General features: G+C 50.9%; 1 protein-coding gene across 1 annotated transcript in view; it reads right to left on the bottom strand.

The window, feature by feature from the left end:
• Positions 1-3,499: 3,499 nt before the first annotated feature.
• The window catches only part of PTH1R (parathyroid hormone 1 receptor), a 206,494-nt gene continuing 184,324 nt past the window's right edge, over positions 3,500-25,669 (bottom strand). The window contains exons 9-13 of the mRNA XM_072154535.1: positions 16,707-16,773; positions 11,157-11,251; positions 10,933-11,074; positions 7,403-7,444; positions 3,500-4,709 (exon numbers count right to left, since the gene is read on the bottom strand). Of these exons, the coding sequence (XP_072010636.1) occupies positions 4,350-4,709; positions 7,403-7,444; positions 10,933-11,074; positions 11,157-11,251; positions 16,707-16,773 (706 nt within the window). The 3' untranslated portion in view covers positions 3,500-4,349. The remainder of the gene's footprint in view (positions 4,710-7,402; positions 7,445-10,932; positions 11,075-11,156; positions 11,252-16,706; positions 16,774-25,669) is intronic.

The following is a 25,669-nucleotide window of genomic DNA, read 5'->3' as shown; positions in this document are numbered from 1 at the left end:
ATCCCCCCAGTGTAACCAGTAATACCATAGTCTAGTGGATGGGGGCGCTGTATCTCTATATACCAGTGCATGGAGCCTGTGTCACAGTGTAACTCTATGGAGGCTCTAGTGATATAACATCCCCCCAGTGTAACCAGTAATACCATAGTCTAGTGGATGGGGGCGCTGTACCTCTATATACCAGTGCATGGAGCCTGTGTCACAGTGTAACTCTATGGAGGCTCTAGTGATATAACATCCCCCCAGTGTAACCAGTAATACCATAGTCTAGTGGATGGGGGCGCTGTATCTCTATATACCAGTGCATGGAGCCTGTGTCACAGTGTAACTCTATGGAGGCTCTAGTGATATAACATCCCCCAGTGTAACCAGTAATACCATAGTCTAGTGGATGGGGGCGCTGTATCTCTATATACCAGTGCATGGAGCCTGTGTCACAGTGTAACTCTATGGAGGCTCTAGTGATATAACACCCCCCCAGTGTAACCAGTAATACCATAGTCTAGTGGATGGGGGCGCTGTATCTCTATATACCAGTGCATGGAGCAGGTGTCACAGTGTAACTCTATGGAGGCTCTAGTGATATAACATCCCCCCAGTGTAACCAGTAATACCATAGTCTAGTGGAAGGGGGCGCTGTATCTCTATATACCAGTGCATGGAGCAGGTGTCACAGTGTAACTCTATGAAGGCTCTAGTGATATAACATACCCCAGTGTAACCAGTAATACCATAGTCTAGAGGATGGGGGCGCTGTATCTCTATATACCAGTGCATGGAGCAGGTGTCACAGTGTAACTCTATGGAGGCTCTAGTGATATAACACCCCCCAGTGTAACCAGTAATACCATAGTCTAGTGGATGGGGGCGCTGTATCTCTATATACCAGTGCATGGAGCCTGTGTCACAGTGTAACTCTATGGGGGCTCTAGTGATATAACATACCCCAGTGTAACCAGTAATACCATAGTCTAGTGGATGGGGGCGCTGTATCTCTATATACCAGTGCATGGAGCATGTGTCACAGTGTAACTCTATGGAGGCTCTAGTGATATAACATCCCCCCCATGTAACCAGTAATACCATAGTCTAGTGGATGGGGGCGCTGTATCTCTATATACCAGTGCATGGAGCATGTGTCACAGTGTAACTCTATGGGGGCTCTAGTGAAGCTCTTGGTTACATAAAATCCCGCTTATAGCCTAGTGGGGGCGCTTTCCTTTATCTCTCTGGCAGGTGGACTGTGAAGCTTTTCAATTCAAATCCTGGGATGGGCAAAAAATTATTTAAATGAATATTTTCGAGCCTTGTGTCTGGGGAAGCCCTGGGAGATGTAGAGAGACCATATATGGACAGATGGTATTGTCTCCTTGATGACGTGGTCCCTGCACTGCATCTAACCTGACACATCTATACAGAGGATTCCCTGCCCCATGTAATATCTGTATACTGTCCCCCTGTATTATCTATATACTGCCCCCCTTTAAAATATCTATATACTGCGCCCCCTGTATTATCTATATACTGTGCTCCTGTATTATCTATATACTGTGCTCCTGTATTATCTATATACCGTCCCCCTTTATTATCTATATACTGTTCCCCCCTGTATTGTGGGAGTGTAGTGGGCATGCTCTGTGTGTAGTAGGGGAGATGAGCTGTGGCTATAGACCTCTATGTCAGTGTGTAGTGGGCATGCTCTGTGTGTAGTGGGCTTGCTCTGTGTGTAGTAGGGGGAGGTGAGCTGCAGCTATAGACCTCTGTGTCAGTGTGTAGTGGGCATGCTCTGTGTGTAGTGGGCATGCTCTGTGTGTAGTAGGGGGAGGTGAGCTGCGGCTATAGACCTCTATGTGAGAGTGTAGTGGGCATGCTCTGTGTGTAGTGGGCATGCTCTGTGTGTAGTAGGGGGAGGTGAGCTGCGGCTATAGACCTCTATGTGAGAGTGTAGTGGGCATGCTCTGTGTGTAGTGGGGGGAGGTAAGCTGTGGCTATAGACTCCTATGTGAGAGTGTAGTGGGCATGCTCTGTGTGTTGTGGGGGGAGGTAAGCTGTGGCTATAGACTCCTATGTGAGAGTGTAGTGGGCATGCTCTGTGTGCAGTAGGGGGAGGTGAGCTGCAGCTATAGACTTCTATGTGAGAGTGTAGTGGGCATGCTCTGTGTGTAGTAGGGGGAGGTGAGCTGTGGCTATAGACTCCTATGTGAGAGTGTAGTGGACATGCTCTGTGTGTAGTGGGCTTGCTCTGTGTGTAGTAGGGGGAGGTGAGCTGTGGCTATAGACCTCTATGTCAGTGTGTAGTGGGCATGCTCTGTGTGTAGTAGGGGGAGGTGAGCTGTGGCTATAGACCTCTATGTGAGAGTGTAGTGGGCATGCTCTGTGTGTAGTAGGGGGAGGTGAGCTGCGGCTATAGACCTCTATGTCAGTGTGTAGTGGGCATGCTCTGTGTGTAGTAGGGGGAGGTGAGCTGTGGCTATAGACCTCTATGTGAGAGTGTAGTGGGCATGCTCTGTGTGTAGTAGGGGGAGGTGAGCTGCGGCTATAGACTTCTATGTGAGACTGTAGTGGGCATGCTCTGTGTGTAGTAGGGGAGGTGAGCTGTAGCTATAGACGTCTATGTGAGAGTGTAGTGGGCATGCTCTGTGTGTAGTAGGGGAGGTGAGCTGCGGCTATAGACCTCTATGTGAGAGTGTAGTGGGCATGCTCTGTGTGTAGTGGGCATGCTCTGTGTGTAGTAGGGGAGGTGAGCTTCGGCTATAGACCTCTATGTCAGTGTGTAGTGGGCATGCTCTGTGTGTAGTAGGAGGAGGTGAGCTGCAGCTATAGACGTCTATGTGAGAGTGTAGTGGGCATGCTCTGTGTGTAGTAGGGGGAGGTGAGCTGCAGCTATAGACCTCTGTGTCAGTGTGTAGTGGGCATGCTCTGTGTGTAGTAGGGGGAGGTGAGCTGTGGCTATAGACCTCTATGTCAGTGTGTAGTGGGCATGCTCTGTGTGTAGGAGGGGGAGCTGAGCTGCGGCTATAGACTTCTAGTGGGCATGCTCTGTGTGTAGTGGGCATGCTCTGTGTGTAGTGGGCATGCTCTGTGTGTAGTGGGCATGCTCTGTGTGTAGTGGGCATGCTCTGTGTGTAGTGGGCATGCTCTGTGTGTAGTAGGGGGAGGTGAGCTGTGGCTATAGACCTCTATGTCAGTGTGTAGTGGGCATGCTCTGTGTGTAGTAAGGGGAGGTGGGCTGCGGCTATAGACTTCTATGTGAGAGTGTAGTGGGCATGCTCTGTGTGTAGTGGGCATGCTCTGTGTGTAGTGGGCATGCTCTGTGTGTAGTGGGGGGAGGTGAGCTGCAGCTATAGACCTCTATGTGAGAGTGTAGTGGGCATGCTCTGTGTGTAGTGGGCATGCTCTGTGTGTAGTGGGCATGCTCTGTGTGTAGTGGGCATGTTGTGTGTAAATCCAAAATTGAAACTTGAACCAAACATGAGACCAAAGAAACAAGAAACCAGCATGAAATTTCCATCTGAAAATCATATATTTCTCAAAAAGAATGTAAAAAAAAAAATAATAATAATAACAATAAAACATTTTCCTCTTGGTCCGTATATAATAAGTTGCGGCGTTTCGCGCGCTGCTTACACTATAGATTATCGCAACGATAAATATATTATTCTCCGTCGTCTCCTTTCTTCATATATTAATGAAAATATAGCAGCAACTTTTTTTTTTGCTGTTTTTTTTATTGTACATTTTTAATTTTTTTTTTTTAATTTTAAACAAATTTTTTATACATAGAATTTTTTTTTTCTCCTGAGACATAAAAATCGATGATTTGATCCGGATTTTATTTCCCTCGAGAGTCAGGGAGTTTTTTTTTTCTGTAACTTTTGGGTGATTTTGCAGTTTTTTTGCATAGATGAGGCGGAGGGCGACATTCGGGGGGGGATTTTTTTGTTTAAAATTTCTTACTTTTTGGTAAAAATCTCCCGATTTTTGTCGGATTCTAATAACATTGTCACTGCTCAGATTTACCTTCAATATTTACAAATCTTGAATTTTCTTTTTGTATGGACTTTCGATTTTTTCGGAATTGGCTCCTGATTATAATAAAATAATAATAATTATTAAAAAAAAATTAAAAACTACACGAGATTCCGCATTATTAGAACGATCTGCACCCGCGTCTCTAACATAGAGGACGGATGAATAACCTCCCGGCGCAGCACTGGTGACGCTTGTGGGTTGTGCTCTGGCGTTTGGGGGAGGGGCTGTAGAAGTCGGGGGGAGGGGCTGTAGAAGTCGGGGGGAGGGGCTTGATGGAGCAGGATCGGTCATGGCTTTCCTATGAAGTCTCTATACAGTCACATGACGGATTCCTTCTCCTGCTCCTCCGCTTCTGCCGGCGTCTTGTCATCGCCTCCCGATCCGTTGAGATACTCGTCGTCCTTGTTGTACTGCTCCAGGCCGGAGGAGGGGATGGAGTTTTCGGAGATGGAGCCGTTCTTGACGTAGCCCGGGAGGTTTCGGTGGCCGTTCAGGGCGGCGGACACTAGTCGGGTGTTGAGGTGCAGGGCCAGGGTGCCCCTGGTGGTGACGTTGGTGATGCTCGTGTGGGACACCATGGGCCCGTAGCTGTACGTGGTGCTGCCACTTCTCGCTTTCCTTTTGAAGTCCAGCGCTAAAGTCCAGCGACTCCAGGATTTCTTAATTTCTGCTTGTACCTGGAGGAGACAAAAGTGAAATGAATGAGTAACCGGCCAGGAGGAGTCTGGGAGTAACTGACGATACATATAATAGTATTTGGGTAATGGAAGAGGAGTGATATATGACCACACCCCTAATTAATTATTCCTTAAAGGGATCCTGTCACCAGGAGACCCATTTTTAGCCCCCACAGAGCATAGCACATACACCGCCAAAAATATATATATGTGTTATACAGAACCTGTCAGTACCATCTACACTGTGATGTGTCACCTGGGAGGGGCTACAGAGGAGCAGCTCCACCCCCTCAGCCTTGGGAAACCGCTCCTCCATGTGAATGAATAACTCCCGTCACTCGCGATTGGCTGCAGAGGATCAGGGGGCGTCGCTAAGCCAAGTGATGGGCGTTTTCATATATTTGAAAAGGATACATGGAGGAGCTGTTTCCCAAGGTTGGGGAGGGCTCCTCTATAGCCCCTCCCAGGTGCCTAATCACACAGCACTGACAGGTTCTGTAGAACATATATTTTTTCTGTAAAACCTAATTTTTATACAAAAACTCTTTGGCAGTGCATGTATGTGTATGTGCTATGCTCTGTGGGGACCGGGGGAGTTCTAAAAATGGGTCTCCTGGTGACAGGTTCCCTTTAAAGGAAATCTCCCATCAGAATCCGTCCTGATAAACCGGGGACATCACTTACACATCCAGGCACCGGGGATCTTCTTATATTAGTTATCCATGACCTCCTTCCAACATCAACTTTTATAGTTATGCTAATAAGCCAAAAGGGCTCCTGGGGGTGTTACCAGAGCCCCTCCATGCTGCAGATTCACAGGCTGTTACACTGAGCAGAACTTGTCTCCGCCTCCTCCTGCTCTCACTCTCCTCCCTCTGCTTTTGGAATTTAGTGGCAGCAGGTAGTGCAGGGGGAGGGGATACCAGCTCTTCTCAGTGTAACAGCCTGTGAAGCTACAGCACTGAGGAGCGCTGGAAACACCCCTGGAAACAGACCTTCAGGCTCATTAGTATAATTATAAAAGTTGATTTTGGAAGGAAGGAGTCCCGGGGCCTGTGTCTATGAGTAATGTCCCGGGATTATCAGGACGATCTCTTACTCTCACCCCCCTGTGCAGGCAGAGGAAGACATTTTTTTGGGGTGAATCTCGTTATTTTATAAACATTATTGAGTTTCTTTTTTAAATGTTTTATTTCTTATTTTTCTTTTGATAGATTTTCTCGTGTTTCTTCTTTGATATTTGTCTATTTTTTACGCCTTTTTGCTTCTTCCTGTGAATCTCTTGTCCCGTCTCCTTCCTGGCGCCGCCGGGTCCTCGCCCTTTCTTTTGCGCGTTTTATTGTTCTTCTATTTTTCGTTCCTCTTGATGTTCTTGTGGTGTGATACGGTGACAGATCCGTCCTCAGAGGGGCGGCACAACGATGCGGCGCTAATATATTCGCCAGTAATAACACATTGTGATCCCCGGCCCTCGTGTCCTTATCTCAGGGCTCCCAATAAAAAACGTAGGAAATAATAAAGAAACAAAACATTCCGTCCCGGAACACAACGGGAAGGATTTATGCTACAAGGCGCTGCTTTACATTCAGATCATCGCGGACACGGCGATGGCGATCTCATGTGCGGCTGACGCCGACGGCTCAGGATTTTATTCAATAATTTTTTTTTTCTTTTTAACTCCTTAAGAATCCAGGGAATCTTTTGTTTTCTGAAGTTCTAGACTTTGCTTCTTGGTGAGAGATCCGTGCCCCCTGCATGTGACACTCACAGTCCCGCCTCCTATCAGTTACATCATGGAGGCCGGGGGTGACATCATCACAGGAGGGGGATATATGCTCCATAATTCATGGACTTTAGAAGCAAAACCTGAACAGTCCAAGGAGTTAAACCCCACCCAATCCTCTGGCGCATTAATAGCCCTCGCTCCGCTGATTTCAGAACAGTTGGAATTTTTTCTCTAGCCCCCACCGTTCCTGAGCAATCAGCGCTGTTAGTTTCAGCACCCGATATGCTAATCAGGCTGTCCAGTGTCGGGTGGGAGGAGTCAGACTGCCAGCTCAACCTTCAGGACCGCCTACCTAGCACTAAGCCAAATTAGGATATTGGGTGATTGCTTGGGAACAGTGGATGCTAGAGAAAAAATTCCAACTGCGCCGGATTCAGTGGAGTGACACCTATCAGGGGAGCCAGAGATTGGAGGAGGTGAAACGTCCCTTTAACTTCATGGAGTCAAGAGGTTTAAAAGATATTTTGATTCAGAGATTTTGATTTACAACAATAAATTTCCCAATAGGCCAAAAATAGAAGGTATGAAAGTGACGTGTCAGTGTCCACTGCGCCTCTGAGGTTCTATTCATGTACGAGGCAGCTGTGATGAAGAGCTCTGCCGGCGCTGTGCACACGGTGATTATCCGCTCACTTCTGTATACAGAGAGTGATTGACAGCTGGGATTTCTGCGGCTGATGAAAAGTCTTTGACATAAATGGCGCCACTTCCAGGCCGGCCGCCTCCTGCCGCCCTCGGGGGAAGCTTTGGGGAAATCAATAGTTTAACATTCGCTCCGAGACTCTAAGAATTTCTCATCTAAACCTTCACATATTGTTACAAATCCCGTCGCGCAGTGACCCGCGGGAGCTCACACTCTACAATCCCCCCCCCCCCCCTCCGCAGTGTAAATTATTCAGCTACTTACCTCTCCGTTACAGAAGCAGTAGATGATGGCAACAAAAAATCCCTGGAAAACAGAAGGAGAAGAGACATTGGAGAATCTCTGGGGCGGAATCACAGTGACCTCTAGATCCAGGGCTCAGCCGCTGTTCACATCCGGCAGCTTCCCCATCAGAGCCCCAATATAAACCTGAGGGACCCCGATACCGGTCAGTGCAGGAGGCCAATGTGAACAGCGCCTGAAATCCAAACATTTCACTACAAAATTTTTAGTAAATACAGAAAATTGTAAATTACAGTCATTCCCCTACTTAAGGACACCTGAGTTACAGACGACCCCTAGTTACAGACGGACCCCTCAACCAATCAGCACCCAACCGCAGAGCACAGCCAATCACAATCCCTCACATAGTCATCCTACAATATAGATTTTTTTCTTTTATTTTTTTAAGTATAAACTAAAATTTACCCACAATTCATGTAAAACAAAAATGTAAATTATACAAAATAATTGTCCCAAAAAATAAAGTGAATGAAGGGATTTCACTAAAATGTTTCCAAATTCCACAAATGAATGAAAAAAATATTCTAGAAAATCCAAAATAGAAAAGTCATCAAATAATAGAAAATACTGATAAATACATAAAATAATAACTAATAATAAATCACCAAATTGCAATAATTTAAAAAGAAGGACATCTCATCTGTCAGGACTGGACCAAATCTGCCCCTGGAGGGTCAGGGGTAAGGAGGGGGCGCTAGTGTCCCCCCATTCTCATCACTGCTGAATAGACAAGAGGAGTATCCGGAGACCCCACTGATCCCTACTAGAGGGGGCGTCACCGATCCCATATTCCAGGGCGGCTCCGGATTCTACAGTATTAATGATTGGATACAATGTAACAACCTCAGACACAAGAGACACATAGAAGCAGCGCAATGTTCTGCAGGATACCGGACACACACTGCCAGCAGGAGGCACTACAGGACACTGGATACTGCTCCGTCCTACGTTATGTCACTGCTCCCAGTTCTCAGCCACTTTCCATTACTATCCAAAAAATGCCAGTGAGGGAGCACAGAGCACAGCAGTGTGAGGTCTGATTACACATCTCTCCAGGGACAATACATAACACTGGCTGCAGGGAGCACAGAGCACAGCAGTGTGAGGTCTGATTACACATCTCTCCAGGGACAATACATAACACTGGCTGCAGAGAGCACAGAGCACAGCAGTGTGAGGTCTGATTACACATCTCTCCAGGGACAATGCATAACACTGGCTGCAGAGAGCACAGAGCACAGCAGTGTGAGGTCTGATTACACATCTCTCCAGGGATGATACATAACTGGCTGCAGAGAGCACAGAGCACAGCAGTGTGAGGTCTGATTACACATCTCTCCAGGGACAATACATAACACTGGCTGCAGGGAGCACAGAGCACAGCAGTGTGAGGTCTGATTACACATCTCTCCAGGGACAATACATAACACTGGCTGCAGGGAGCACAGAGCACAGCAGTGTGAGGTCTGATGTATTATCCCTGGAGAGATGAGTAATCAGACCTCACACTGCTGTGCTCTGTGCTCTCTGCAGCCAGTGTTATGTATTGTCCCTGGAGAGATGTGTAATCAGACCTCACACTGCTGTGCTCTGTGCTCTCTGCAGCCAGTGTTATGTATTATCCCTGGAGGGATGTGTAATAACACTGGCTGCAGAGAGCACAGAGCACAGCAGTGTGAGGTCTGATTACACATCTCTCCAGGGACAATACATAACACTGGCTGCAGAGAGCACAGAGCACAGCAGTGTGAAGTCTGATTACATATCTCTCCAGGGATAATACATAACACTGGCTGCAGAGAGCACAGCAGTGTGAGGTCTGATTACACATCTCTCCAGGGACAATACATAACACTAGCTGCAGAGAGCACAGCAGTGTGAGGTCTGATTACACATCTCTCCAGGGACAATACATAACACTGGCTGCAGAGAGCACAGAGCACAGCAGTGTGAGGTCTGATTACACATCTCTCCAGGGACAGTACATAACACTGGCTGCAGAGAGCACAGAGCACAGCAGTGTGAGGTCTGATTACACATCTCTCCATGGACAGTACATAACACTGGCTGCAGAGAGCACAGAGCACAGCAGTGTGAGGTCTGATTACACATCTCTCCAGGGACAATACATAACACTGGCTGCAGAGAGCACAGAGCACAGCAGTGTGAGGTCTGATTACACATCTCTCCAGGGACAGTACATAACACTGGCTGCAGAGAGCACAGAGCACAGCAGTGTGAGGTCTGATTACACATCTCTCCAGGGACAATACATAACACTGGCTGCAGAGAGCACAGAGCACAGCAGTGTGAGGTCTGATTACACATCTCTCCAGGGACAATACCCAACACTGGCTGCAGAGCTTGTAATATGAATCCATATTTCACAGTCCTGCTGCTCCTAACAACATACATAGAGGTCTGATAAATACCAGTGCATAACCAGACCTGATCTCATCTGAGAGTTTGTTACAATGTATCCAGCCTAGATAATGTTCTGTGGGTTAAAATGCCTGGACCCCAGACTGATATGTTGTATCGGGCAGAGATCGTCGCCACTGCTTTTGGCCCATTATTATATTCCCCAGTAGAGGGGGATGGAGGGGCACATAGAGGGGGGTAGAGTGGCGCATAGAGGGGGGTAGAGGGGCGCATAGAGGGGGGTAGAGGGGCACATAGAGGGGGGTAGAGGGGCGCATAGAGGGGGGTAGAGGGGCGCATAGAGGGGGGTAGAGGGGCGCATAGAGGGGGGTAGAGGGGCACATAGAGGGGCGCATAGAGGGGGGTAGAGGGGCGCATAGAGGGGGGTAGAGGGGCGCATAGAGGGGGGTAGAGGGGCGCATAGAGGGGGGTGGAGGGGCGCATAGAGGGGGGTGGAGGGGCGCATAGAGGGGGGTGGAGGGGAGCATAGAGGGGGGTGGAGGGGAGCATAGAGGGGGGTAGAGGGGAGCATAGAGGGGGGTAGAGGGGAGCATAGAGGGGGGTAGAGGGGCGCATGGAGGGGGTAGAGGGGCGCATAGAGGGGGGTAGAGGGGCGCATAGAGGGGGGTAGAGGGGCGCATAGAGGGGGGTAGAGGGGCGCATAGAGGGGGGTAGAGGGGCACATAGAGGGGGGTAGAGGGGCCGCTGGTTCTGATGTCGGCTCTTCGGGGATAGGGAGCGGTAAGTTGAAGCTTTGGCTGTTTTCCCGCTGGTTGCATTCATCTTGTTGTATATTATTACAGTTTCTGTTACAATGTGTCGGCTGTGGTGCGATTCCTTTATAAATAAGCAGAGGGGGAGCAGGAGGCTCCAGACCCCCGACACAACATAATAATATCAGGGGCCCCCATGTATAGACAGGAGGATTCACTGACACACTGTGACGCTGCTGCAGCCACTGCACCAGACCTCCGAACCCACCTAAGACCCCGGACCCCGGCTAGTATAGGGTAAGACTATCCATGTAATGCTGTGCCCCCCGGGGGTCTGTGTACCCCAATAATAAATACCTGGAAGGAGTTGAAGATCATTTCATAGTGCATCTGTATGTGCCACAGCAGCCCGTACACCTCGGTATATGGCAGCGATATAAAGACGATGTAATGGACACCAAACAGCGGCATCAGGACCAGCGTGGACTTCAGCAGCTTCCTGCAGGGAGAGACAAGGGGGCGGAGTCAGCAGGTAACAGCTCACCTGGGCCCCTAGTGGTAGCACCCGGCACAGCGCTCACCTGTACTGCTGCCGCGCATCACAGCGACCCGCATTCGTCTCTCGCAGTTTCGTTGCTAAAACCCGAACAATATTAATAAAAAGAAAGAAATTTGCCTGAAAAAGAGAAAAAGGGAAAAAAAAACATTAAATTATTACAATAATAACAAGAAACGCAACATGTAACCATGGAAACAACTAACATGTGACTTATAGGAGCGATCACCTATATATAATGTAACCAAACAAATCCAATCTACACTCAGTCTCCTATACCGCGCTCCACCATCCTCCTCCTCCAAACTCCTCTGTCCTCCTCCAGACTCCTCTGTCCTCCTCCTCCTCCAGACTCCTCTGTCCTCCTCCTCCTCCTCCTCCTCCAGACCCCTCTGTCCTCCTCCTCCAGACTCCTCTGTCCTCCTCCTCCTCCTCCAGACTCCTCTGTCCTCCTCCAGACTCCTCTGTCCTCCTCCTCCTCCAGACTCCTCTGTCCTCCTCCAGACTCCTCTGTTCTCCTCCTCCTCCTCCTCCTCCAGACCCCTCTGTCCTCCTCCTCCAGACTCCTCTGTCCTCCTCCTCCAGACTCCTCTGTCCTCCTCCTGCTCCAGACTCCTCTGTCCTCCTCCTCCTCCTCTGTCCTCCTCCTCCTCCTCCAGGCTCCTCTGTCCTCCTCCAGACTCCTCTGTCCTTCTCCTCCTCCAGACTCCTCTGTCTTCTTCCTCCTCCAGACTCCTCTGTCCTCCTCCTCCAGACTCCTCTGTCCTCCTCCTCCTCCAGACTCCTCTGTTCTCCTCCTCCTCCAGGCTCCTCTGTCCTCCTCCAGACTCCTCTGTCCTCCTCCTCCTCCAGACTCCTCTGTCCTCCTCCAGACCCCTCTGTCCTCCTCCTCCAGTCCCTCTGTCCTCCTCCTCCTCCAGGCTCCTCTGTCCTCCTCCTCCTCCAGACTCCTCTGTCCTCCTCCTCCTCCAGACCCCTCTGTCCTCCTCCTCCTCCAGACTCCTCTGTCCTCCTCCTCCTCCAGACCCCTCTGTCCTCCTCCTCCTCCAGACTCCTCTATCCTCCTCCTCCTCCAGACTCCTCTGTCCTCCTCCTCCAGACTCCTCTGTCCTCCTCCTCCTCCAGACTCCTCTGTCCTTCTCCTCCTCCAGACTCCTCTGTCCTCCTCTTCCTCCAGACCCCTCTGTCCTCCTCCAGACTCCTCTGTCCTCCCTCTCCCCCAACCTCCTCTGTCCTCCTCCTCTAGACTCCCCTGTCCTCTTCCTCCTCCAGACTCCCCTGTCCTCCTCCTCCTCCAGACTCCTCTGTCCTCCTCCTCCTCCAGACTCCTCTGTCCTCCTCCTCCTCCTCCAGACTCCTCTGTCCTCCTCCTCCTCCTCCTCCAGACTCCTCTGTCCTCCTCCTCCTCCTCCTCCAGACTCCTCTGTCCTCCTCCAGACCCCTCTGTCCTCCTCCAGACTCCTCTGTCCTCCCTCTCCCCCAACCTCCTCTGTCCTCCTCCAGACTCCTCTGTCCTTCCTCTCCCCCAACCTCCTCTGTCCTCCTCCTCCAGACTCCTCTGTCCTCCTCCTCCTCCTCCAGACTCCTCTGTCCTCCTCCTCCTCCTCCAGGCTCCTCTGTCCTCCTCCTCCTCCAGACTCCTCTGTCCTCCTCCTCCTCCAGACTCCTCTGTCCTCCTCCTCCTCCAGACTCCTCTGTCCTCCTCCTCCAGGCTCCTCTGTCCTCCTCCAGACTCCTCTGTCCTCCTCCTCCAGACTCCCCTGTCCTCCTCCTCCTCCAGACTCCTCTGTCCTCCTCCTCCTCCAGACTCCCCTGTCCTCCTCCTCCTCCAGACTCCCCTGTCCTCCTCCTCCTCCAGACTCCTCTGTCCTCCTCCTCCTCCAGACTCCCCTGTCCTCCTCCTCCTCCAGACTCCTCTGTCCTCTTCCTCCTCTTCCAGACTCCTCTGTCCTCCTCCTCCTCCAGACTCCTCTGTCCTCCTCCTCCTCCAGACTCCTCTGTCCTCCTCCAGACTCCTCTGTCCTCCTCCTCCTCCAGACTCCTCTGTCCTCCTCCTCCTCCAGACTCCTCTGTCCTCCTCCTCCTCCAGACTCCTCTGTCCTCCTCCTCCTCCAGACCCCTCTGTCCTCCTCCTCCTCCAGACTCCTCTGTCCTCCTCCTCCACCAGACTCCTCTGTCCTCCTCCTCCTCCAGACTCCTCTGTCCTCCTCCTCCTCCTCCAGACTCCTCTGTCCTCCTCCTCCTCCAGACTCCTCTGTCCTCCTCCTCCTCCAGACTCCTCTGTCCTCCTCCCCCTCCAGACTCCTCTGTCCTCCTCCTCCTCCAGACTCCTCTGTCCTCCTCCTCCTCCAGACTCCCCTGTCCTCCTTTCCCCTGGGGGAGTCCAGTGACCCCCAGTAATGGCTGTGTCCTGGGCTCTTGCTTTGTGTGTACAGACATGATGAATAGGGATAGATAATCTCCTCCGCCTGCTCGGCTCCATACATCATTCAGGTCAACAGATAATAGAAGCATCAACTGTCTAAAATATTGGGAAGAAGAAGGTCAAAAAGTCTGAAAAAAATTGGAAATTTAATTTCCCCCGACAAAACCTGCAGCCGTGTTACAAGGACCAAAATAATGAATTTTCTAAGAGGTTTTATAAATGTCGAGGAAAATCTATAAAGGAAAAAGATGAAATATTCTGCAGGATGAGATGTGCAGCACCAGCAGAAGGATTCACGCCCCACTAGTGATGGCTCAGGGATTCATAGAATTATCACTAAAAGGGATTGTCCAGGAGTCTAGACACATTGCTGATTACTCATCCACATGACAAGAGGAGAAAATGCTCAGCAAAGATAATTCCTAACTATTAGAGTAGTATGGACAGTGCTGTGCTCTGTGCTCTGTGCAGCCAGTGTAATGTATTGTCCCTGGAGAGATGTGTAATCAGGCCTCACACTGCTGTGCTCTGTGCTCTCTGCAGCCAGTGTTATGTACTGTCCCTGGAGAGATGTGTAATCATTCCTCACACTGCTGTGCTCTATGCTCTCTGCAGCCAGTGTTATGTAGTGTCCCTGGAGAGATGTGTAATCAGACCTCACACTTCTGTGTTCTGTGCTCTCTGCAGCCAGTGGTATGTATTGTCCCTGGAGAGAGGTGTAATCAGACCTCACACTGCTGTGCTCTGTGCTCTCTGCAGCCAGTGTTATGTATTGTCCTGGAGAGATGTGTAATCAGACCTCACACTGCTGTGCTCTGTGCTCTCTGCAGCCAGTGTTATGTATTGTCCCTGGAGAGATGTGTAATCAGACCTCACACTGCTGTGCTCTGTGCTTTCTGCAGCCAGTGTTATGCCGTGTCCCTGGAGAGATGTGTAATCAGACCTCACACTGCTGTGCTCTGTGCTCTCTGCAGCCTGTGTTATGTATTGTCCCTGGAGAAATGTGTAATCAGACCTCACGCTGCTGTGCTCTGTGCTCTCTGCAGCCAGTGCTATGTATTGTCCCTGGAGAGATGTGTAATCAGACCTCACACTGCTGTGCTCTGTGCTCTCTGCAGCCAGTGTTATGCCGTGTCCCTGGAGAGATGTGTAATCAGACCTTACACTGCTGTGCTCTGTGCTCTCTGCAGCCAGTGTTATGTATTATCCCTGGAGAGATGTGTAATCAGACCTCACACTGCTGTGCTCTGTGCTCTCTGCAGCCAGTGTTATGTATTGTCCCTGGAGAGATGTGTAATCAGACCTCACACTGCTGTGCTCTGTGCTCTCTGCAGCCAGTGTTATGTATTATCCCTGGAGAGATGTGTAATCAGACCTCACACTGCTGTGCTCTGTGCTCTGTGCAGCCAGTGTTATGTACTGTCCCTGGAGAGATGTGTAATCAGACCTCACACTGCTGTGCTCTGTGCTCTCTGCAGCCAGTGTTATGTATTGTCCCTGGAGAGATGTGTAATCAGACCTCACACTGCTGTGCTCTGTGCTCTCTGCAGCCAGTGTTATGTACTGTCCCTGGAGAGATGTGTAATCAGACCTCACACTGCTGTGCTCTGTGCTCTCTGCAGCCAGTGTTATGTATTGTCCCTGGATAGATGTGTAATCAGACCTCACACTGCTGAGCTCTGTGCTCTCTGCAGCCAGTGTTATGTACTGTCCCTGGAGAGATGTGTAACCAGACCTCACACTGCTGTGCTCTGTGCTCTCTGCAGCCAGTGTTATGTATTATCCCTGGAGAGATGTGTAATCAGACCTCACACTGCTGTGCTCTGTGCTCTCTGCAGCCAGTGTTATGTATTGTCCCTGGAGAGATGTGTAATCAGACCTCACACTGCTGTGCTCTGTGCTCTCTGCAGCCAGTGTTATGTATTGTCCCTGGAGAGATGTGTAATCAGACCTCTGTGTATGTTGTTAGTAGCAGCAGGACTGTGATATATGGATTTATATACCTGGAGTGTAGCTTCTCCTAGTGCAATGGGGGCATGCCTCACACTGCTGTGCTCTGTGCTCACTGCATTTAACTTTCCCATAGCTTCCTCCTCTGGTCTGAGTGGATGCTTTAGTGTTGAAACAGAAACCTGCTGTGGCTTTTACATGGAGCAGGAGGGACTGTGGAGCAGTTATGTGCAGAGAGCACAGAGCACAGCAGTGCCAGTTACACCAGTCCAGTAACAATCCTGGAGTATCGGTTGGTCTATAAGCAGTGAGGGGGTTACTGTTCTCCTCTCCTGAATCTTCTGGTGGATTTTTCCGTGATTTCCGGGGGTAAATATTTTGTACCTTTCTGCAGTGAAACATTGTATAATATTGTAGGAAACTCTCTGACAGATTTAACTCCGTTTTATCAGAGGAAAATAAATATTTGAAGAGTTAATATTCTGACGGAAATAAATATTTAACAGGGAGACGTCCGTCCAAGAAAACCTGTCAAGGAACCAAAGGAGCGCCGGCCGCGCTGACACACAGAGACGGAAACCCTGCGAGACGCCGGCTGCGGCCTCTCTACAACCTTCATTACTATCGATTGTTTATTAAAACTTAAGAATTGCAAATTCTTCCAAAAGTGACAGAAATAGTTTAACCCCTTGGAGACCAGGGAAAGGATCCGTCATGGGTCGGGCTTAGAGGTTACGGCCCCTCCCTCACATATGATACACACTCCTTCCTGCAGAGCAGTGGTTCTCAACCTGTGGGTCGGGACCCCAGCGGGGGTCGAACGACCAAAACCGGGGGTCGCCTAAAGCCATCGGAGACGCAATTTTAATGTGTTTTTACTGCGAGTTGCATGGTTTGGGGTCACCACAGCATGAGGAACTGTATTGCGGGGTCACAGCATTAGAAAGGTTGAAAACCACTGCTGTAGAGGGACTGTCAGAGGGGAGGAGCTGGGGCAGAGCAGGGGCGTGGCTTATGCTAATCTTCTCTGACACTGTCACCTGCAGGGACCCAGTAGGGGGCGCCAGTGAGTCTACCCAGATTTGTCACAGTCTTTATCTGTAGTCAGGAGAAGTGGAGAGAGGGATCAGAACCAGACAGAACCAAAAATGGCCCAGATGGCAGCTACATCAGGGACAATGGATGTAATCAATCACTTACTATGGTGGCCGCCAGGATCGGACCCTGAAATATCCACTTTAGGTTCCCGGCACTCAGGTCCCAGCACCTAACAGAGGGAAGACAAAGAATACAAACAACAATCGTATAATGTCTGCAGAATAGTGAGTGCAGCTCTGGGGTATAATACAGGATGTAACTCAGGATCAGTACAGGATAAGTAATTCCATGTATGTACACAGTGACTGCACCAGCAGCAGAATAGTGAGTGCAGCTCTGGAGTATAATACAGGATGTAACTCAGGATCAGTACAGGATAAGTAATGTCATGTATGTACACAGTGACTGCACCAGCAGCAGAATAGTGAGTGCAGCTCTGGGGTATAATACAGGATGTAACTCAGGATCAGTACATGATAAGTAATGTCATGTATGTACACAGTGACTGCACCAGCAGCAGAATAGTGAGTACAGCTCTGGGGTATAATACAGGATGTAACTCAGGATCAGTACAGGATAAGTAATGTCATGTATGTACACCGTGACTGCACCAGCAGCAGAATAGTGAGTGCAGCTCTGGGGTATAATACAGGATGTAACTCAGGATCAGTACAGGATAAGTAATGTCATGTATGTACACAGTGACTGCACCAGCAGCAGAATAGTGAGTGTAGCTCTGGGGTATAATACAGGATGTAACTCAGGATCAGTACAGGATAAGTAATGTCATGTATGTACACAGTGACTGCCCCAGCAGCAGAATAGTGAGTGCAGCTCTGGAGTATAATACAGGATGTAACTCAGGATCAGTACAGGATAAGTAATGTCATGTATGTACACAGTGACTGCACCAGCAGCAGAATAGTGAGTGTAGCTCTGGGGTATAATACAGGATGTAACACAGGATCAGTACAGGATAAGTAATGTCATGTATGTACACAGTGACTGCACCAGCAGCAGAATAGTGAGTGCAGCTCTGGAGTATAATACAGGATGTAACTCAGGATCAGTACAGGATAAGTAATGTCATGTATGTACATAGTGACTGCACCAGCAGCAGAATAGTGAGTGCAGCTCTGGAGTATAATACAGGATGTAACTCAGGATCAGTACAGGATAAGTAATGTCATGTATGTACACAGTGACTGCACCAGCAGCAGAATAGTGAGTGCAGCTCTGGGGTATAATACAGGATGTAACTCAGGATCAGTACATGATAAGTAATGTCATGTATGTACACAGTGACTGCACCAGCAGCAGAATAGTGAGTACAGCTCTGGAGGCGGTTACCTCGTTAGAGGAGGGTGTGGCTGTGTGTGAAGCTGCTCTGTGCTTGTGCTCCTGAGCTCCTGGAGGATCCATCTACCTACCCAGGGCCTGCTCTCTCCTCTCCCAGGGAGGGAGTTAGGTTCCTGGGGATGAGCGAGGGAGCCGACTCCCAGGCTCCTGCTTCCCGGGCCAGGCCGGCGGGGGGCAGGAGAGGACAGCAACCGGCCAGCGCTATGGAGGACTCAGGGGTGAGACGTTCCACCAGGAGTCGTAGTAATACAGCTCCTACTCCCCCTGAGTCCAATGTGAAGCAACACCGTAAGAAGCTGGATGTCCATGATGGTGCGGGTGAGAGCGGTCCTTCCGGGGCTGGAGCCATGAAGCGGAGTGCTCACAGAGGTAAGGCTGACCATGCGGGGGGAGGCTGGGCGGTGCAGGGACCCCGGGAGACTTTGTCCACCTATGCCTCCCGGGTCCAGAGCCACCTCTGTGAGTACGAAGAGGCAAGTAAGACCATCAGGAGGCTCCGGGAGGAGCTGCGATGTGCCCGCGCCAGGGCGAACACGGCGCCAAAGAAGCGCAAGACAGAGATATGTTGTGAAATTAACAAACTTAAAGCGGATATTGATAAACTGCTGAAAAGAAAAAACTTTATTTGCAACAACAGCGGACCATTTAAAGAAAAACTTTTAAATGATGAGAGATTTGCTCAGATGGCTGATAACAGAGAGCAAAGGCTGATGGGGTTGCAGCCTGCGAGCCAGGTGGAAGAGGAGGATGATGATGATGATAACGAGCAGCAGTTCCCACCTGGCGGCCTGCAGGAAGATCAGCAGGCCTCGTGCAGTGGGCCCCCTGCAGGACAGCCAGCAGTAACACCTCGCTCGGGGGAGGACAGTGACACCGGCAGCCAGGGAGGGGCGCTCATGGCGGAGATCCGGCTGCTCGAGTCCCCAGTGCGCATGGAGAACTTTTCTTTTGGCGATGAACTCCCAGAGGAAGCCGCTGGGGGGAGCAGCCGGAGGAAGAGTAAGAAGACCAGGCCCAAGCAGCAAGAAGAGGTACGTTTCATCTTTACCCCCCTCCCTGTACACCCCCCCGGGCAAAGCGCAGGGTCAGCTCACTGTGCAAGCCCTGCTACCCAAACCCCCCCGAGTTCTGCTGTGGACCCGGTGCAAAGGTGCAGGGAGATTACAGGTGTGACATCTGATGTGGCGATGGGCTCCGTCTCTGTTTGTGGTAACAGTGGGGGAGCAGGGGAGGCATCGGCCGCAAGGCCGGACAGTCAGGGCGGCTCTGCAGTGGCGATAACATCAAAATCCAGTGCTGTGGTGCGTCCCCCGCTGGGAGGGGGGGACAGCCCGGCACTGGTGGCAGCTTCCGGTGCCTCGGTGCCTCTTCGTGCCTCGGCGCCTCTTCATGCTGTCGCCGCTGATCACTTGGTTATGGGGCGGCGGCAGTGTGGAGGGGTCGCTGAGGCTGAGAGCTCCGGACCTCCCAGACAGAAGGTACTCTTTTGTGTCGGTGTTGGGGATAATGATAATTCTATGCAGACCGGAGATCAGCGGCGCCTCACACCGGCTAAGGAGCAGCGGCGATTGTTTCCGAGCCCCAGAAAAAGCAAAATAACATCTGCTACCGATGATGCGGAGGGCACAAGTGCGACAAGAGTTGGGGTCCCCTTTGGGCGATGCTCTGCGAGGGGACCCCCGTCCCTTGTGCCCGAAGATGCGGAGGTGGTCATGTCCCCTGATGTTGTTGCTGGTCCAGCCAGTGTGAGTGGAGTCAGTAATGTTGTGGTGGCTAGTGTGAATGGTGTCAGTAATGTTGTGGTGGATAATGTGAATGGTGTGAGTGGTGGAGAACCGTTACCAGTTATGGGAGTGAGTGATGGAGTGACTGGTGGTGTGGGTGGCGCGGCTGAGGTGGGTAGTGTTAATGTGGTGGGTGCAGGGGTTGGTCCGGTTGCTCCCCCAGTAGCGGCCCCTATTAAGAGCTATGCCAGTGTCGCTGCTGGGGGAAGTAGGGTTCCGTCATCCTCGTCTCTGGGTTCTGGGGACGGCTTTTTGCAACGGCGCCTCCTGCAGGCCTTACAGAAGGGTGAAAGGACGATCAATGTAGCAGGGCAGGAGGTTGATTTGTCGTTTTGGATAGAGAGGCACGGCCTGTCTGCCTTCCGAGAGCAAAGAGGCAGGGAGACATCATGGTCGCTCCCGACAACCGGGCCGGGTGCTAACCGTAGGAATGTGGTCCGTCTTCGGTGGCGTGGCAGTGATGTGTGTCCCCCTCGGGCACGGGTAGTTGAGCTGCTGCTGAAGATGGACTTCAAGGCGGCTGACATCTTTGCCTTGATCCATCCCTATGGTACATCTGAGTTTGATGTCAGCTTTGTTCGGCCGGAGGGGCTTGAGCTCTTCTGGTCCAACTATGAGCTGAGATACAACGAGCCCGAGTGGCGGGACTTTGCTGTGCAAGCAGTGTCCCGCCAGAGCGAACTCAAGAAAGTGACCGTTCTTACCCGTAACGAATCACTATCTTGCTTTGACATCATGACCTGGATGAATCGTTATGGAGAGGTACTGGGAGTACCCGAGAAAAATCGTGACGAGTTTGGTATCTGGTCAGGGGCCTGGACCTTCATGGTGAAGTTGAGGTGTTCAGGTAACTCAGTCGCCCACATCCCTTCATCAGCCTTCCTGGGGAGGGATCGGATCCTGATCTTCTACCGGGGGCAGCCTAAGCTGTGTCACAGGTGCGGTGACCCCACACATTTCAGCGCAAACTGCACCGTGCAGAAGTGTGCGTTGTGTGGGGGTGTCGGCCATCTCGCTGCATCCTGTACAGGGCAGATTAGGTGTAACCTGTGTGGTGATCTCGGTCACCCGTACAGTCGTTGTCCTCTTTCCTTCGCTAATGCAGGCTCAGCCTCAGCGGATGAAAGCCATGAGGCTGAATCTGCTGGGGAGGGGACTAGCAGAGGTGGAGGAATGGAGGGGCCAGGGAAGAAAGACAGGAAAAAGACGCCTGCCCAGCTAAGGCGTCTAGAGAAGCGTCAACAGGAGAGAGAGCGGGGGGAGTCCCGGGCTGCTGGGACAACCTCTGGCGCTATCCTGGAGACCACACCTGTCGCTGAGGCCCCAGGGGATAATGTACTGGATGAGGAGGTCAGGAGGATCGAGAGAGAGGAAGGTGCCACGTCCTCAGACTCATCCCATTATGAGAGTATGGATGAGGATAATAGGGCGTGGCTAGAGGAAAAGCGTAAGCGTGGCGCCAAAAAGAAGAAAAAGGGTAAAAAGAAGAGAGGTGTAAGATCTTCTCCCTCCCTGACTAAGGTACCCAAGGAAGGTGCAACCGACCCCCCGCTGGTCGAACTTTCAAATCGATTCCTGGCCCTGGATGGAGCCTCTCCTGCCGATGGAGGGGCTGAGGGTGAAGGGCCAGAGGTGGCGGAGGGGCCTGCAGGGGGTGCCGAGTCTCCCCCTGGGGAGTCAGGGTCCTCAGGAGGGGAGACTGGCCCAGAGTCTGGAGACGAGGATGAGGGGGCAGGTCCTGGATCTGCCCCTGAAGCATCGAAGGTGAGGGAGATGGACACCACAATATGTCTAAAAAGGGGGTGTTCATTTCCCGAGGGTGGTGGTAAGATGGGTAAAAAGAAAGCCGTCTAACTCAATCACTCATGATGGCGGCACCCACTCCGTTGACGCTGGCGTCCATTAATGTCGCCAGCATTAAGTCTGATGCGGCTAGATTTGCGGCCTTTGATTTTCTCGGCCGAGTTGAAGCTGACATTTTATTTTTGCAGGAGACCAGGCTGCCAGATTTGGCGGCCGTGTTTAAAGCTAAGAGGGAATGGAGACACGGGCCTTCCTATTGGTCTCTTGCGGCCGAGCCGTATAGCGGAGTGGCGGTGCTTTTTACCGCACCGGTAGAATGCCGACGAGTTATTGAGTTAGAAATGGGGAGGTGCCTGATCCTGGATGTCCTCATGAAGGGACAAGAACTTCACCTAATTAATATCTATGGTCCCCAGTCCAAGTGGGACAGGAAGTGTCTCTTTATGAGGATCAAGCCCTACCTTTTTACAAGTCGGCAGGTGGTCTTTGGAGGGGACTTCAATGCTGTCACGAGGTCCCAGGATAGGGGAGGTTCCAGAGACAAGCTGACTTATGATAGCGTCGCTCTTAATAGCATAGCTAGTGAGGCTCGCCTGGTGGATGTCCACATCCGGCACACCCCAGGCCACGCGGGGTTCACCTATTATAGGGGTAGCTGCAGGTCTAGAATAGACAAGTTTTATTTAAAGGAGGAAGCCATCTCTTCAGCAGTGTCCGTTGTTGAGGTGGAGTTCTCCGACCACTTTCTAATTTTGTTTTCTCTGAATGTTACAGAGACCCCCCGGATGGGAAGAGGCTACTGGAAGCTCAATTCGTCTCTCCTGGAAGAAGCAGAGATAAGACAATCCTTTGAGGACTTTCTTCAGAGCCAGGTACCATTGCTGGGCCTTTGTAGCAGTAAGTCAGAGTGGTGGGAGATGCTCAAGAAAAGGGTGGCGAGATTCTTCCGCCAGCTCTCGAGCCTCAGGAGCCTGGACAGGTACCGCCTGTATCAGGGCCTGAGGAGGAAACTCGAGCATCTCGTCTCGACTGGAGGTAGTCGTGAGGACATCTCCAGAGTGAAATCCTTGCTGAAGAGGTGTCAGTACGATAGACACGCATCTTTGGTTTTTGAGAGGGATTACGGGAAATACCGCTCGCCCGACCCTTACAGAAACTGCAAGATGTCAGTGAATGGTAAAGTTGTCACAGGACTGGTTGACAGTACGGGATCCCTGAAAAGGTCCAGATCAGGGATCCTGGAGGTCGTCAGATCCTTCTACTCGCACCTCTTGGGCAGGAAGGATCTAGATCGGGATGTGATGTCGGCTTTCCTGGCTGAAACTGTCCCTGAGCCAGGAGTAGACCCCTCTCTTGATGTTTTGACAGAGATGATCAGGGAAGAGGAAGTCAGCCTGGCGATTGAAGGGCTCGCCCTCAAGAAATCGCCAGGTCCGGATGGCTTAACATCTGAGTTTTATAAGACCTTTAAGGACGTCTTGGTTCCCCTCTTGACTGAGGTATTCAATGAGTGTCTTTCCTCGGGCGCTCTGCCGAAGTCAATGAGGAGGTCTGCCCTGATCATTCTGTCAAAGGGTAAGGACCGATCTCGTATTGAGAACTGGCGTCCCATAGCGCTTCTCAATACGGACAGAAAGGTTTTGGCAAAGGTGCTGTTTAATCGGCTGGTGCAGTTTGCGCCCCGGCTCCTTTCGGGGACCCAGCACTGCTCTGTTCCAGGCCGCGGTACATTTAGTGCTGTGCTTTGTGTCCGGGAGGCAGTGGAGCAGGGCAGGGCTGGTAACTGGAAGGGGTACTTGCTGTCCTTGGATCAGGCAAAAGCGTTTGATCGGGTTGACCACGAGTACCTCTGGTCTGTCCTTCTGAGGTATGGCCTGCCGGGGGAGTTTGTCAATTGGCTAAAGGTTTTGTACGCAGGGGCAGAGAGTTTCCCGCTTGTGAACGGTTGGATTGGCCGCTCTTTTGAGGTCGGGTCTGGTGTTCGCCAGGGTTGTCCTCTGAGCCCACTCTTATACGTGTTCGCGATTGACCCATTCCTTAGGAGGGTTGATCGTGGGCCGTTGGTGGGAGTCGGGATGGACCAGGCGGCACCGGAAGCCACTCTAAGGGTGGTAGCGTATGCCGATGATGTCACCGTTTTTGTGTCCTCGAGAGGGGAGGCGCAATGGGTGATGTCAGAGGTTGACCGCTATTCAGAGGCTTCTGGGTCCAAGATCAACCGGGATAAGTGTGAGAGTCTCTGGCTGGGAGAGGGGGATCCAGGCTTTGATCTCCCGGACACTCTTCCAGGGCCCCAAGACTCTGCCAAAGTTCTCGGCATCGAATTTGACCAGGGGGATTACCCCATGCAAAACTGGGACGGCAGGCTTAAGATCGCCGCCCAGAAGGTGGACCAGTGGAAGGGTTGGTCTTTGACCCTCAGGGAAAGGGTGAACTTGATTAAAACTTACCTGCTCCCATTGCTGATATATCTGGGCAGTGTGTGCATGTTGCCAGAACCCCTCTGGACTCGGGTCTACAGTCTGTTCTTCCAGCTGTTATGGGGGAATAGGCTGAACCTAATCAAGAGGGAGGTTACTTACCGCACGAGGAGACAAGGAGGGTTGTGTATGGTCAACCCTGTGGTGTTTCTAGTGAATACCTTTCTTAAGATCAATATCGCAAACCTCTGGAAAGAGAGGGCTCCTCCGTGGGTATACTCCTGCAGGGGATGGTTTCGGCCTTTCTTCCAGGAATGGGAGACAGGAGGGCAAGTGAAGGATCTCCGCACACCGCATGGGCATCTTCCGGCTTACGCTACCCCGGTTCTGAAGGTGATTCGCCGGTGGGGTCTGGGAATGTGGGAGATCAGGACCATGTCAAGGAAACTCCTTGACAAAAGGGTTCTGTTGACCCATTTCCAGAAGCCTCTGGCCCTCAGGGATTGCCCAAGTCGGGATCTGGGGGTGGGTTTAGGTCTTTTGAATTCCATCAGGATCCCCTTGAAGTTTTGGGACTTGACTTGGCGCTGCTTCCATGGAAAGCTGTGTGTGAGGGACAATCTGAAGTGTAGGAGCTCTGAGGAAAGGGGTTGTCCCCGGGAGGAGTGCGGTGGCCTGCTGGAGAGCATGGACCACTTCCTGCTTCAGTGCCCCTTTAACACAGAGGTGTACAACCGGGTGGGCGCTTCCATCCATTGGCCCGGGTTGGCCGGTCTCTCCTATGCGGAGTGGGCCTATGGAGCATTCAGAGGCCTGGGTGGCCGGGACCGCTGCACTTTATTCTTAGTTAGTCTAGTGGTCAGGTACCACACGTGGAACGCACGGTGTTTAGTATCGACGCAGCGTAAAATCCTCCCGGTGGATGAGGTGGTTAGGAACATTCTGGGTGACCTGGTGAAGGTGTGCTCTCTGGAGTATGAGAGGCTGGGCACGGGGAGGGCCTCTCTCCTTTGGAGGGGGTTCTCCTTTAGTGTCCCTTAGTCTGTCATCTCCGCTCCTGGTGTTGGGCTGAAGCTGACACTGTAGATTTTTGTTTTGTATCTGAGGTTATAGAGATGTAGGGGCTTGCAGGCGCCGAACCTGGGCTTTATGTGGTTGGTTTGTTATGTTGATATGTTTAATGTGTTTGTATTTTGTGTACAGTGTGTATTTATGTAGTTATAGTTAATGTGTATATAGGTTGGTTGGTTTTTGGGGTGTTGGTGTTAGGGTGTTAGGTTGGGTGGGGGGTGGACGGGATTTGGACAATATGATTCTGGGCACTGGTCTGGACTATATAGCGCGGACTTTGGACGTTAGACCAGTGTCTGGGTGGGAGGGTGATGGGCGTGGGATTTAGTTAGTTATATTTAATGTTTTTATTTCCTGTTTGTCTTTTTTTTTGCTGTGTATTCTTTAGTTATTTATGGAAAAAAAAAAAAAAATTATTATAAACAATTATATAGAAAAAAAAAAAAATTAGGTGGTGGGATTGGGTGAAGGTTTTGTTTTATAATGCTGATTGTGTGTGTGTGTCTGGGCCAGGAGATTTTCGTAAGTCTCTTTAAGTTTGTATTATTGTTTTGTTATTATTATTATTATTGTTTTGTTTTGCCAGAAGTTATGGCTTGATTTATGTTTATGATTGTTATGTTTTTCA

The sequence above is a fragment of the Engystomops pustulosus genome, chromosome 5 (genome assembly GCF_040894005.1).
Source record: "Engystomops pustulosus chromosome 5, aEngPut4.maternal, whole genome shotgun sequence".
Taxonomy (NCBI): Eukaryota; Metazoa; Chordata; class Amphibia; order Anura; family Leptodactylidae; genus Engystomops; species Engystomops pustulosus.
The sequence above is the reverse complement of the archived record's forward strand: the minus strand, read 5'-3'. Positions and strand labels throughout refer to the sequence as shown.